Raw genomic sequence first — 12,987 nt, 5'->3', positions numbered from 1 at the left:
CATTGCGATGTCATCTTGATGTAACCTTTTTTTTTATATATAAAAGAATCTCTATTTTTTTTAAATGTTTTGCATATATCATTACTACTTGCTTTTATTTATTTATTAATAAATGCTAATGGTTAGTTTATCAGTTTTTTTTTTCTTTTTCTTATTTGAGTTTAATGAAGCTAGTTAATGAGAGTAATGATATTGAGTATTGATCCATCGAATAATGACATGATGAACGGAATGATTAAAAAGGATGTACCTAGCAATTCCGTGCCCGGTATTGAAGTAATAATTGAAAAAGTTGAGAAAAAAATTATGTTATAGTAATACTAGTAACGTTTATTTTTCTATTAAAATTGTGAGAATCAATCGTTTATCTATAAAACAAACGGGTTTTATATTCATTTGATTTATAAGGCTCAAACTGAAAGAAAGACAAATCTTATTATACTCTCATTCTCATTTAAATTAAAATAACATTGTCACCTAAAAAAAATCTCTTGTAAAGTAGGATTCTTTTCCACGAATAATAAATATCTGTGATGTTTTATGTTTACCTAAAAGAGTGGTTAGAGAGAGACGTTGGTGAACTTGTGGCTGTGCGATGGTGAAGTTTTTTCTCTTTCTCTTTCTCTATAAGGCTGTGAGATAAGTTGCTTTGCTAGGCTTTGATGGAGTGTGTGTATCTGCGTGTCATGTTCTACAACCTCACAACCAAGTGAACTGTGGAAACAAATTGGAGAATAATGCAAGGTACACTGCATCAAAGAAGTACACACATCACTACCTATATATTTATGTTTACGTGTACGAATAGGTAAGATTGAAATTTTAAAAAAAAGGGTAAAGTGAAGAAAAAAGCTAATTATAACAATAGGTAAGATTGAAATATAAAAAAAGGTGTAAAATGAAGAAAAAGGGTAGTTATAATTAAACGATACAAACTAAATATAGAAGGATTTAAATGCGATAAAGTGAACCACTTTATATTCCCGTGCATGAGATGATAAAATGAAAATGGAAATATATAAAAATGAGGAGAAACAAATTATAACCAAATAATAAAATGGTTCAACTGTCAATAGCATTAGTCTAAATTGAAAGCCCATGTGCCAGGTTGTTGTTGCCTGTAAGTATATATTAATATAGCATCTTAAGTGTTGGGGTGTTTTATATGCATAATTGCCGGTAAGTATAGTAATATACTTTCTTTCTTTGTGTTTGATTATAAGTTTTTTTTTTAAAAAAAAGTGTTTTTTATAATTTTTTTGAATTTTTAGATATATTAATTAATATTTTTTTCTACGTACATTTATTTAATTTTTTAAAAATAAATAAAAAATAATTAAGTAAATAAAAAGATAAGAAAATAATAATTTTGAAATGATAGTTTAAATAATTAATTTGATTAATCAATCTAATTATTTTTTTAAAGAATATAAATTAGTTGAAAAGTCTTCCTATAATCAAAGACGGGAATGAGTATAAGATATCTTTAAGTTGGGGTGTTATCTGCGTAATTGTCTGTCAACCTTTTAATCCGGGGGTTAAAATATTAAATCGAGAACAATGCCTTTTTTTAAGGGGAGAGAACAATGATTGGCTTGGATTATTGTATTTTATTATTCCAGAAAAGTGTAAATTTAATATGTAAAATAAATTAGTTTAGTTTTCTGTATTATGCACGGCTTGAAAATTTATTAACTATTTATCTAAATTCATTTGTTGATGGAATCTTTGAGTGTAAACTGTTTGTGTTTTTTTTTCTTTAACTAATTAAAAAATATAATTATTTTAACTAATTTTACACATTATCACAACTAAACTGTGTTCAATAAAATAGTCAACAAATATAGTTTATATAGTAAAACAGCCAGTGTTTTTTAGAATAATTGTCCAAATGAAAATTAACCAAAAAAATGTTAGTGAGTCAATAATCATTACATATTGTATACGTCACAAGATGACTACAATAACATCAGTTTTAAAAAAAAAATAATTAATACAACAAATTTAAGGATAGGAATGAGATTTAAAAAATAAGCAAACGAAAAATATGTTCTTAAGTATATAAACAACACGTATTTTTTAGTAAATGAGACACAATTATAGGTGCATGCATGTAGTGCAATGACTAATTCAAGGGTAAACATGTATTCTACGGCTTATAATTAAATTTTATAAAAAGAATGGAGAATTTTTTATATATGATTAAGACGATTTTTACAACTTTTTTATTTGGACTAAGCACAGAGGTTGTGGCTGAGGTTGGTTCTCTCGGTATTCAAGCAGCTTTGGAATTAAGTTATTAAAAGCATGTATATATGGTTAATAGTGTGTTTGAATATAACAAATGAGAATTGATTCTAATCTATAAAATCACGATGATATCATAAAAAAAACTGAAATAACTATCTTCACTCCTATATAGAGATTTATTAATCAATTATGCTAGCTAAAAGTGAATCTAAACTAAACATGTTACTAACTATTTTTTTTTTTTTTTGCTTCGTACATGGTACTAACTTATAAGTGTAAAGAGTGAGTAACCTTTAACTAATGTAATCACAGTCTTTGGAATTGACATGAATTGTAGTACTTACGTTATGTAACCGAGGCACATTCGCACATGCAGGTGTGAAAATAAAGAAGAACATATAATACTAATAAAACATCAGTATATAAATATAGTAAGAGGGTGGGGTGCGTTGTTGTGGCGTAGAATTGATAGGGTGGTGTTGCTAGTACGCGATGTGGTTTGTGGCTGTGGTTCCTTGGGGCTCAAGGATTTGAGAGGTTAAAATTTAAGAATAAATTTTTTATTTATTTATAAAATAATTTTTTAAAATTATTATTATTTTATTTAAAATTAATTTTTCAAGTTTTTTATGTTGTTGAGAGTCTCACATTGAATGATTAATGATAAATATTTATATAACTGGGTAGGTCAGTCCTTATGAACTGATCTTTAAGGGAACCTTTCAGATGTTTTTGCTACACTTTAACTGATATAAAATTATTGATTAAATTGTTGTTGATTAATTGTTATTTACTTTATCAATATAAAGATTAATAATTAATTATAATATTTTAATTAAAACTTATTTTTAAATATAATTTTATAATAATTTTTTTGAGGTATATTAGTATAAAAAAAAGATGTTGAGACTTTTATTTTATAAGGCTAAAGTCCTTAAAGCTGCTTGAGCATTAAATAGGCCATGTTTCTTCCATCCATGTCCATGCTTCGTTTCGTGTTCATCTTCTTCTTTTCAACACTACTTATCCGTTGAAACTCATACGCAGTATCAATACATGGATCATGATCTGATCCTCTAAAGCGTTTCAGAATTTCCACTTATCAATCACCTCGTTGCTCATGGGGCTTGACAACGACGTACCTTCGCATATTCGCAGATTTTTTGGAGGGTGTTCTGTTGCACTCTAAAATTAATTAGTAATCAAATTAGTTAAGCTTTGTAATGATTGTTATATACCAGTACTATAGTTTTTGTTCTGAATCAACCACATGTGTTTGTTTGTTGTTAATTCATTAGATTAGAAGACTTATTTCATTCGGGTTTGTCTCGTCATACTTTAAAGAAATTTAATATATGGTAAAAATTAAATATGAGTTTTAAATTATTCACACTCATGTGATTATAATAAAATTTTATATTATTACGTTAATCCTTTAAATTTTATATTAGTGTTATATGAGAGTGAAATATATTATATGTAAATGTTAATGAATTAATGAACAAACAATAGATTTATATCATATTTTATTCTTCTATCCTTTGTTTACATATTTGGATTAAAGTTTGCAAACTTAAGGTTAATTATTTGAGTTAAATTTAAGTTTGCAGACTAAGTTTACAAAAACAATCACACTTTTGGGATAAATAATTTTTTTTAAGATTTAGTATAATTATAGTTAGGATTTATTTTAAAAACTATACTTATTTCTAATATTTAGTTGCCATGTATTTTTTATTTAAAATAAATAATTAAAACTATGCGAATATTTCGTTGTTTTACCAGCAATATTTTTTCCCCTAAGGAAACAAACTTATGTCATGTTATTAATAATCAAGGAAGGAATACAATGAGGCATATAGTGACAAAGATGGAGAAAAGATAAGATGGTATTTCTCTAACCAGGACATGTACAATGAGGCATATAGTGACAAAGATGGTATCTCTTAACAAAACCATGATAGGTTTGATTAATAACCAGCAATGACCGATATTAATCTTGCATAATATAACCAAGTTCAGAATCATCGCTTATTTTGTTTGCACCCAACTTACAATCTAATTTAAATAACACATTTTGCAGATCCAACGAGCTGGAGAGCAGGATAGCATGATGCAAATTAACCCAAGCAAAATGACAAATTTTTGTATGAAAGCATCAGATTGTTGTTTCCTGCACCAAAAATTTACTTCCTGCATCATTTTTTACTTCTCGATTGGCCAATCCAAAATGTAAAATTACATTCTAGATTGGTTATTTACTTATACCTTTTATATTCCAAATTGGTCAATCCAAAAGATAAAAAAAAAAAAAATGCATTCCAAAAGGTGCATAAAGCAATAAATCAACGTCAGCATGCCCAGTTGCGCACCCCCTCTTTCTTTTTTGCAACCATCAATTTACCAGAATCTACTATCTTCTTTCGTTTCCCAACCTCTGCTAAATGTCGTTTTTATATTACCATCTCTCAATTTTATTTTTCAGAAAAGTTAATTGTATCTACCAACTTTGAACCTAATAACATGAGTAATTTTGTTCTGTTCAGATGCATGCGGAATTTGACATTCAGAAGTACGTCTGGTGAGTGAAAAGACAATAGCAGTGTATTTTTCGTTAATGAAAAAAAAGGCAAAGGTTGATTTCAAAAAAATATTTTTTTATTTGTTTTCAATTTCAATTTTACTTTTCTTCCTTTTCATTTTTTTCTGTTCCAAATAAAGGGTAAATGTTTCAATTTATTATTATTGTTAGTTAAGCGCAATACATAATTAAGAAAGTCTGGCTTTCACAATATAACTTTAAATAAGACATTTTAAAACTTATTACATAATTTACACAATTTATTATTTTTAAAATTTTACATTATTTAAATAATTTGACTTGTTATTTAATAAAATTATGTTTGATGAAAATAAATAATAAAATAATTTAAATTCGATATTTTTTTAAAATGAAAATCGTTAACTAAAAAAATATTAAACGAATTATTAAACTAAAATAATTTATTAAAATTAGATATTAAAAAATCATTAATGTAAATGACATGTTGATATATATATATATATATATATATATATATATAGTTATATACTATGTAAGAAAAATATATATTTAACTGGTTATACTTTTTCTCTTAAAAAACTATTTATACTTTTAAGTTTTTTTAATTAATTTAAAAATCTTATTATTTTTCATAAAAAATGTTATATCAAAATTAAAAATAAATAATGTAATGACTATATTATCAGAGAAATTTTATCATGTGAAATAGTGTAATAAAAAAGAAGGTAATAAATAAGAAAATTTTATTTTATTATAATAATGAAAATTGAAAGCTAAATTAAGTATAAACCAAAATAGCGTATGGAAAAAGGCTTAGAAGTTAAGAAGATAACATCAAACTCCTTTATTTAAATCAAACAAAATTATAAATTAATCAAATAAATTATATATTAATTTAAATCTCTAGTGATATACATTTAAATTTTAAAAGCTTTTTTATACAGTAATTAAAAATATAAAATTTTTAATTAAATAAAATTTAGGAAAATATTTATTATAATTTATTTATTTATTTAACTTAGCCTTAATGTAGTTTGTCAAAGAAAAAAAAAACTTAACCTTGTAAAAGTAATCAAATTATACTTTTAATTTAAACCTTATAACAATTATGATTTTATATTAATGATTAGTTTTTATTAAAATATATTAAAAAGATGACTTCTTATTAATGGTGATTGGCGAATTAAAACTCAACTAGATAACCTATAAATATAATCATTGAGACATTAACTGAGCTGGGCTTTGTTTTTTACACCAATCAAATCTGATTTGTTTTACCAGTCTAGGGTTAGCGATAGCTGTTGATTCGTACTACTGAACGCCGTTTATTCAGAAGCTATATTATTATTAATATTATTACTTATTAATTTATTACGATAATATATATAGAAAAAATGAATGGAAGGTGCTTCTTTGGTGCCATGGTGGCTTAGCCTAGCAACGCAGGGAAAACGGAAGAAGAAGAAGCACTTTCTCTATACAACAGTGCTCCTTCTTTCATTCCTTCGAATAGGTTACCTTTCTCTTCTCTCTCTCCTTCTATCTTTCTCTTTAACCAATATATATCATATGCTGTTATTTGCTTCTTGATGGAGCCGCTAGTATTGCAAAATCCCATGATTTTTTTTTAAAAAAAATCAATTTTTTTTATTGCATTTGATTCAAAGATGCGATTATGTTTGACCCCATTGGTGCGTTTTTCGGATTAAATTAATGGGGGTGGTCAAAGTTCATGCTTGATTTGTTCCTGTTCAAGTGTTTTTTATTTGGGGGGTTTAATTTTTCATATATTTAATTTGTTAGGAATATTTTGGAAAAAGTCCAAGATGGTGAAAGCAATCTTAGAAATTTAAGGTTATTTAGAGCTTTGAAAAGATGGCAGAAACGGTTTTGAAGCATTAATGTGTCGGTAGGGTCTATTGTATTGTATTTTTTCTTTTTTTTTTAGAGACCACATGTTTCCTGACAATTCTGCTCAAACGGGGTGGATCACTCTCACCCTCCGAGGACTTAATACGGTTGTGTGTCCAGGCTTGAACTTGAGACTACTGATTAAGTAGGAACAACCTTTACCTGTTGATTTACGCGCTTGTTGTTCCATGCGCTCGGTGGTTGGGTTTATTATATTTGTTCCTGTGGTCAGGTAAAGAATAAAAATGGCAAACTATATTGCAGAGTATATGTGAATGGTTTCTATAGGTTTTATTTTCAAGTTGGAACAAGATTATGTATGTATAATTTTCCATATAACTATTGAGCGAAATTGCTTTTTATTTATTGGTTTTATTGAATTGTTGATCTTGTTCTTGTAGTTTTACGATATTCTGGATGTAACATATTAGATCAACCTTTACCCTTGATTCTCTTTTACTTATCAGGACTGCATCTCTTATGCATATCTGTCTCTGGATTCTGCTGATTGGAAAGGAATTTCTTTCACTCTGGCCGCTATAACAAACTCAAACTATTCTCGCACCTCTAGGAGGGTGTGGGGTGACAAAGAGGGGGTGATTTGGCTTTGTGTTTTGCGAAGATCAAAGTCATCAGATATATGGAGATTGTGCCGTGTTTCTGTGGGCTTGTCGCTTGATTATGGCTAAGGGTGGCTTTTTGCTTTGTTGCCAGAAGCTCTTTCTAGTTTGGCACTGAATCTCAGCAAATTTAGTGTCTTTGATTAGACTTCTGGAAAATTGATGCTCGTTGTAGATAGTAATTGATATTTGTTTTTCTGCCTTAAAGAAAGTTTAGTGTTTAGATGTAGCTGTCAACATCATTGCAGCAATGTTTCGGTTTTCTTGTTTCCATGCTAATGCCCAAGGCAACAAGGCAAAGGTAAGTAGAAGATGTTTTAATTGATTAGTATTACTTGTTAGTATGATATCACATGACCTATGTTGACTTTGTGCTTTCCTCTTCAATCAGAAAACGGTTCAACCTTCTACTGAAGCAATGGAAAAGGGTTTGCAAGATGGTACCCAAAATCATGGCTGTAAAGAGTCATCTAATCCTCCGAGAACATATTCATCCCCTTCGAAAGAACAAGCACACAAGCAAATAAATATCACGGAGAATCATATTAGCAATTGGGATTCAGTTGAGTGCAGTTGTAGGTCAGAGGATCTGAATAGCAAGTTTTCCTTTGAAAATGAAAGCAACGTTCACCAAACTAGGCGTATTAGGAAGAGCCAGTCTCTTCAAAGTGGGCTTGACCAAGGCATAAGGGAAGGTGATGAAGATCTTGGGTTGTCTTGTGATGGTGCCAAAAGCCAGAATGAGTCAACAATTTCTATTAGAAGGTATCATAATCCAAATGTTGAGTTTCAAGTCTGTTCAGGTCTTCTAAATGATGTCTCAATTTTTTCAATTGGAGACCCTATACCTTCAGATAAAGATGCCCATGAAATTTCTGATACTCCATTATCTGGTGAATTTGCTGGTAACATTCCTGACCAGACTTCTGTTCCTGGTATCGTATCTCTTAGGAAGTCACGTTCTTTACCCAATATCAGAGCTTCTATACTTTCTTCTGAAAAAGATGCTTTTAAACATGCAATGTCAAGATCTTCTGATGATCTTCATGCTTTACGCATGAGGCAGAAAGAGGAATTCATCAATGAGTTTCATGATCAAATAAGGGGAGATCAAGAAAGAGAGAATGAAATGGAAAAACCTGAAGATGGTCATATGGACAATTTCTTTGATGATGGTTTTGATTCTTATCTGCTTTCTGGTTCAGCAGAAAACTGGGTAATGCCAATTACAGATGATTCAAGTGATGTCAAAACCCTTCAAGGAGATTCCTCAGTTCACTGTGTGGGTGAATTTCCTAAGAAGGATTTTAAGATTAAGCGCATTGAGGATTGGGTAGTTGGTTTGCAGCATTGTGGACCACCTCTAGAGGAAACAAATGAAGATTTGTCTAAAGTTATTGAACCTTTAGTTGATGTTAACACAGTAAATGGCGTGACAGCTGCCAGTGTGGATAATAAGGTCACTCCAGGAATGGAAGCAGCTAAAAGATATATTTCTTCTCTGGGTGCTAATGCCACTGCCGCTCAGCTAGGAAATCATGGGTTGGTTGTGATCCCCTTTTTGAGTGCATTTGTGAGTTTAAAAGTGCTCAACTTGGCTGGAAATGCTATTGGTTAGTTCTATAATTTATTTTTTCATTATTTTTTTTTTTATCTGAGATGGTCTTTCCTTGTTGCCTTGAAACTGACCGGACTTAATTCAGTTATCTTATCTCATTCTGAATTCTCCTTTTCAGTGAGGATAACTGCTGGTGCTCTTCCTCGTGGACTTCATGCCTTGAATTTGTCTAGAAACAAGATCTCCACTATAGAAGGATTACGTGAACTTACTCGGCTTCGTGTCCTAGACCTCAGTTACAACCGTATATTAAGAATTGGACATGGTAAAATAAATCTGGATTACATCTCAAGTCTCTTATTTGTTATACTTTTTGCGGAAATAATTTTTTTGATGCCATTATCTATTGACATCCTAATGTTTCTTGCTGATTTGCTGATATTATCTCCATTTTTTCCCCCTTCTGTTTTGGTTTATCTTTTCCTCATTTGCACAGGCCTTGCATCCTGCTCATCTTTGAAGGAGCTGTACCTGGCTGGAAACAAGATCAGTGAAGTAGAGGGTCTGCACCGCCTTTTGAAACTAAGTATCCTGGATCTCTCTTTTAACAAAATTTCAACAGCCAAATGTCTAGGCCAACTTGCAGCCAACTACAATACTTTGCAAGCTATCAACTTGGATGGGAATCCAGCCCAGAAAAATGTTGGAGATGAACATATGAAGAAATATCTACAAGGCCTTCTTCCCCATCTTGTCTACTATAATCGGCAGCCTATGAAAGTGAGCTCTTTGAAGGATGGAGCAGAACGTTCAGTTCGGTTAGGAATGAATTCCCATCAGTTTGATCGCGGCCTTAGAGCGGATCGCAAGACCACAAGGAAGGGCAGCCAAGGTGTTGCAGCCACACGGAGGCCATCAATCACGTCTACTCATGCTCGCAGAAGTGTGGACTCACCAAAACTGTCCAAGGGTAAGCAGCCTCTCCTGCCACCAACTAGAACCAAAGTATCAACCCAAAGTCGCTATCATTTTGATGCTCCCGACAAAGCATTGAACTTGGTTTCAGAGCTCTCCATGCGCAAGAGTCGCAGTGAGGGAAATTTTGGAGTTCTGTAAGAGGCTGTTCCATACCAAATTGATTCGTTCACCGCCTTTCTTTCAGTATATGCATCTATTTACTTTGTTATTTCGTATTTGTCATGTTTTTCTGTTAGCACAGTTTATCCCCTCTCTTTTGATTAAGTTTGGTGCACTAGATATTGATACATTGATTTGTGGGCTGTAATGCCTAATAAGCTGCTTTATGCTACAGTTTTTCTATTCCATTATAGGTTGTGTTGTTCAGTACTTTCAGAACATCATTTTCAATTTGTCTGCAGAGCAAGTTTGGTTCAATTACGATAAATTTCCTCTTTGGAAGGATAGTTTGTCACTTCCATAATTTTATTATGAGGGGTTGTCGTGCTGACCCCTAATGACATTTGGATTAAGCAACTCTATCCTTAGTGGACCAGTGTTATCAAGACAAGTAGCTTGGATCCACTTATTTACTCCACCTTGATAATACATACACTTGAGATCAACAATAAAATTTAGTGCAGATTATCAAGGTGATGATCCCATTGATAGGAGTGTTCAAATCCAAATCGATCCAAAATAAAAATTGAAAATTGTTCAAAAAAATCAAAAACTAAAGTAAACTGATTTTTTTGGATTTGTTTGAATGACTTTTTTTTCCTCAAATCAATTGGTTTGATTTGTGGTTTGTGTCTTTGAAACCGATCCAAACCGCAACACTTGTACTAATACTTATATTACTTTAGTTTTATGTGTGTATCACTTGTGTTTCACAATGTTTTGTAGTGTTATGTATACGAAATTGATATAATGCATTATTTTTTTTCCATGACTTTTTGAAGATATGTTTGGTTTAAAATAGATGAAATTTTGTAAATTTTTATTTTCAAAGGTTTAATATATTAATAAGTTTTGTAGATTGTTATTAATAATTTTTTAAATGTAATTTTATTTAAAATAAGGAAAGAAAGTATATAAATTTTAATGAAATAATATTTTACTAAACCACAAAAATCAAACCAAATCAAGCCAAAAAATATTATTGGTTTGGTTTGGTTTAGATTTTATTTTAAATAAAAAATTGAACAGAATTGAATCACATGTTTTTTAAGTTTGGTTCGGATGACTTTTCGATGAAAAATCAAATCAAACTAAGCCAGGAACACTTCTAGTCATTGATGTGAGTTCAATTTTGATTATATATTTTTGGCATTTTCACTAAAAATAAGTTATAGACTATCCCTGCTTTTATTATGTTTAATCATAAAATTTGAGTCAAATATTTAGTTAGTTCATTAATCCGTTTGCAGTGACTTTCCTTTTTTTGTTGGTTACATGTATGATGTATGCATACATGCTTTTGAGCCATTGGGTTGGCTAAAGCTTCCTACATTCCGGAAAGACTAATTCAAAATGTAATTACATTCCGGATTACCCTTTTCAGAATATAAAGGGAGTGTTGCTTGATTTATATGAGGTGCAGGTAGAAACATTGGATTGGGTTGAGTTGAAATTTTCAACATTTGAGTTGGGTTGAGCAGAAAGAGAGTATATTCACGTAAGGAAACAAAATTTAACTAAACATACAAATGCCAAGTAACCAACCAATTAACCATAAAACCACTTCACAAGGTATAATTCATCCCAATATTTGACTTCTAACTTCAACACAATATTCTGTTTGCATATTACGGGGCTTTTTCCAAGACCCTGAAATTCTATGATCAATTTCTGTCAAATAAGATCAAAGACCTGTAAGAAATGTATATATCATTCATATACGACAGTTCAGAAGATAATTAAACAAATATTTTCATTAATAAGAAATGTTTTTTTTGTATGGATAAGTTTGTTGGTAGCCATGGTCCATGGAGGGAGAACCATCAACAACTGAAGAAATTCTGAAAACTTGTGCTTGTGCTTGGGAATTTTCATAATCTAGAGGGAAAACAAAGAATAACACTCCCAACGATTTCCCTTTTTTTAGTAGGAAAAGGACTGCAGCATGTGTTAGCAGTATCTATAAATTTATAATGATGCTGTTGTGTGTTAATAAGAAAGTTCAACGGGACCAATAGCAGCTGGTGGTAGTTTTCATGCATATCCTGAAGCCAGAATGATTCTGGTTGTTGCTCTGTCCACCATTAAGAATCTGTTCATACACCAAAGGTAAATTAGGTTAAACAAGAAATTGATCAAATTGTCATAATGTGCATACTCTTCAATAACGTGAAATCACAGAATGTTGTGGTTATATCATAATTTGATTGCCTCAAAGTACACTACTATTGTTTCTTAGATTCTTTCACCTAAGGAATTCAGGAATCACCATTTTAAGAGATCACATACTGATATCATCTCATGAAAAAAAAGAGATCACATTGTTGATCTAGAACTAAAGAACTCATGTATTCTCCTTTGCCAAAGGAAACTTTTTAAATGAAAAATAATCTCTTGTAGTTATATACATTGTGGTATCTTTTTTCTCTTCTTCAAGACTCAGTTTAGTAACTTCAACTTGCCAAATTCAGATAGCTGGTTTTCTGAGTTGTTGATTCCTCCTACTGACTTGCAGCCTGCGGATGCGAGGATGGTTCCTTTTCTGAGATTGTAGTTTTCCTTCTTTTTCTTGTTGCTGTTTCTTATCTCATGTTACCAAAAAAACAAAAAAAGAAGAATAAACTAACATTGTGACTGTTGTTTTTACATTTTTATCTAATAGGAAATTGTTGACTTTTGTAAATTTAAAATTCATAATTTGGGCGATTTCTAATTGATTGATTTACATTGTATCAAAATCAAATTTAAAATTTATAATATGTTAAAAAAATCAAATTTAGCCAATTTTGATCCATAAATTTTCTGAGTCTTGATTTAAACCGGACTCAACACATTGCTCCAGAACGTTCCCTCCTTCGTGTGCTCAGCAGGTTTAACCTAACCTAAATAAACGCTAGTTTTCATCAACGTCAAATTCGTGCTTCCTATGGATTCATTTTTTTATTTCA

At 30.5% G+C, this 12,987-nt stretch overlaps 1 protein-coding gene across 2 annotated transcripts; it reads left to right on the top strand.

The window, feature by feature from the left end:
- The first annotated feature begins 6,183 nt into the window (after nucleotides 1–6,183).
- On the top strand, nucleotides 6,184–10,255 carry LOC114417276. Of its 2 annotated transcripts, none has more exons than XM_028382418.1 (5): nucleotides 6,184–6,326; nucleotides 7,192–7,645; nucleotides 7,736–8,957; nucleotides 9,081–9,227; nucleotides 9,399–10,255. In XM_028382418.1, exons 2-5 carry the CDS (start codon nucleotides 7,595–7,597, stop codon nucleotides 10,016–10,018), a joined length of 2,040 nt encoding a protein of 679 aa, XP_028238219.1. In that variant the 5' UTR covers nucleotides 6,184–6,326; nucleotides 7,192–7,594; the 3' UTR covers nucleotides 10,019–10,255. The 2 variants fall into 2 exon arrangements, with proteins under 2 accessions (XP_028238219.1, XP_028238220.1); XM_028382419.1 differs by lacking the exon at nucleotides 6,184–6,326 and adding an exon at nucleotides 6,688–6,956.
- The last annotated feature ends 2,732 nt before the right edge of the window (nucleotides 10,256–12,987 follow it).

The sequence above is a fragment of the Glycine soja genome, chromosome 6 (genome assembly GCF_004193775.1).
Source record: "Glycine soja cultivar W05 chromosome 6, ASM419377v2, whole genome shotgun sequence".
Classification (NCBI taxonomy): Eukaryota; Viridiplantae; Streptophyta; class Magnoliopsida; order Fabales; family Fabaceae; genus Glycine; species Glycine soja.
The sequence above is the reverse complement of the archived record's forward strand: the minus strand, read 5'-3'. Positions and strand labels throughout refer to the sequence as shown.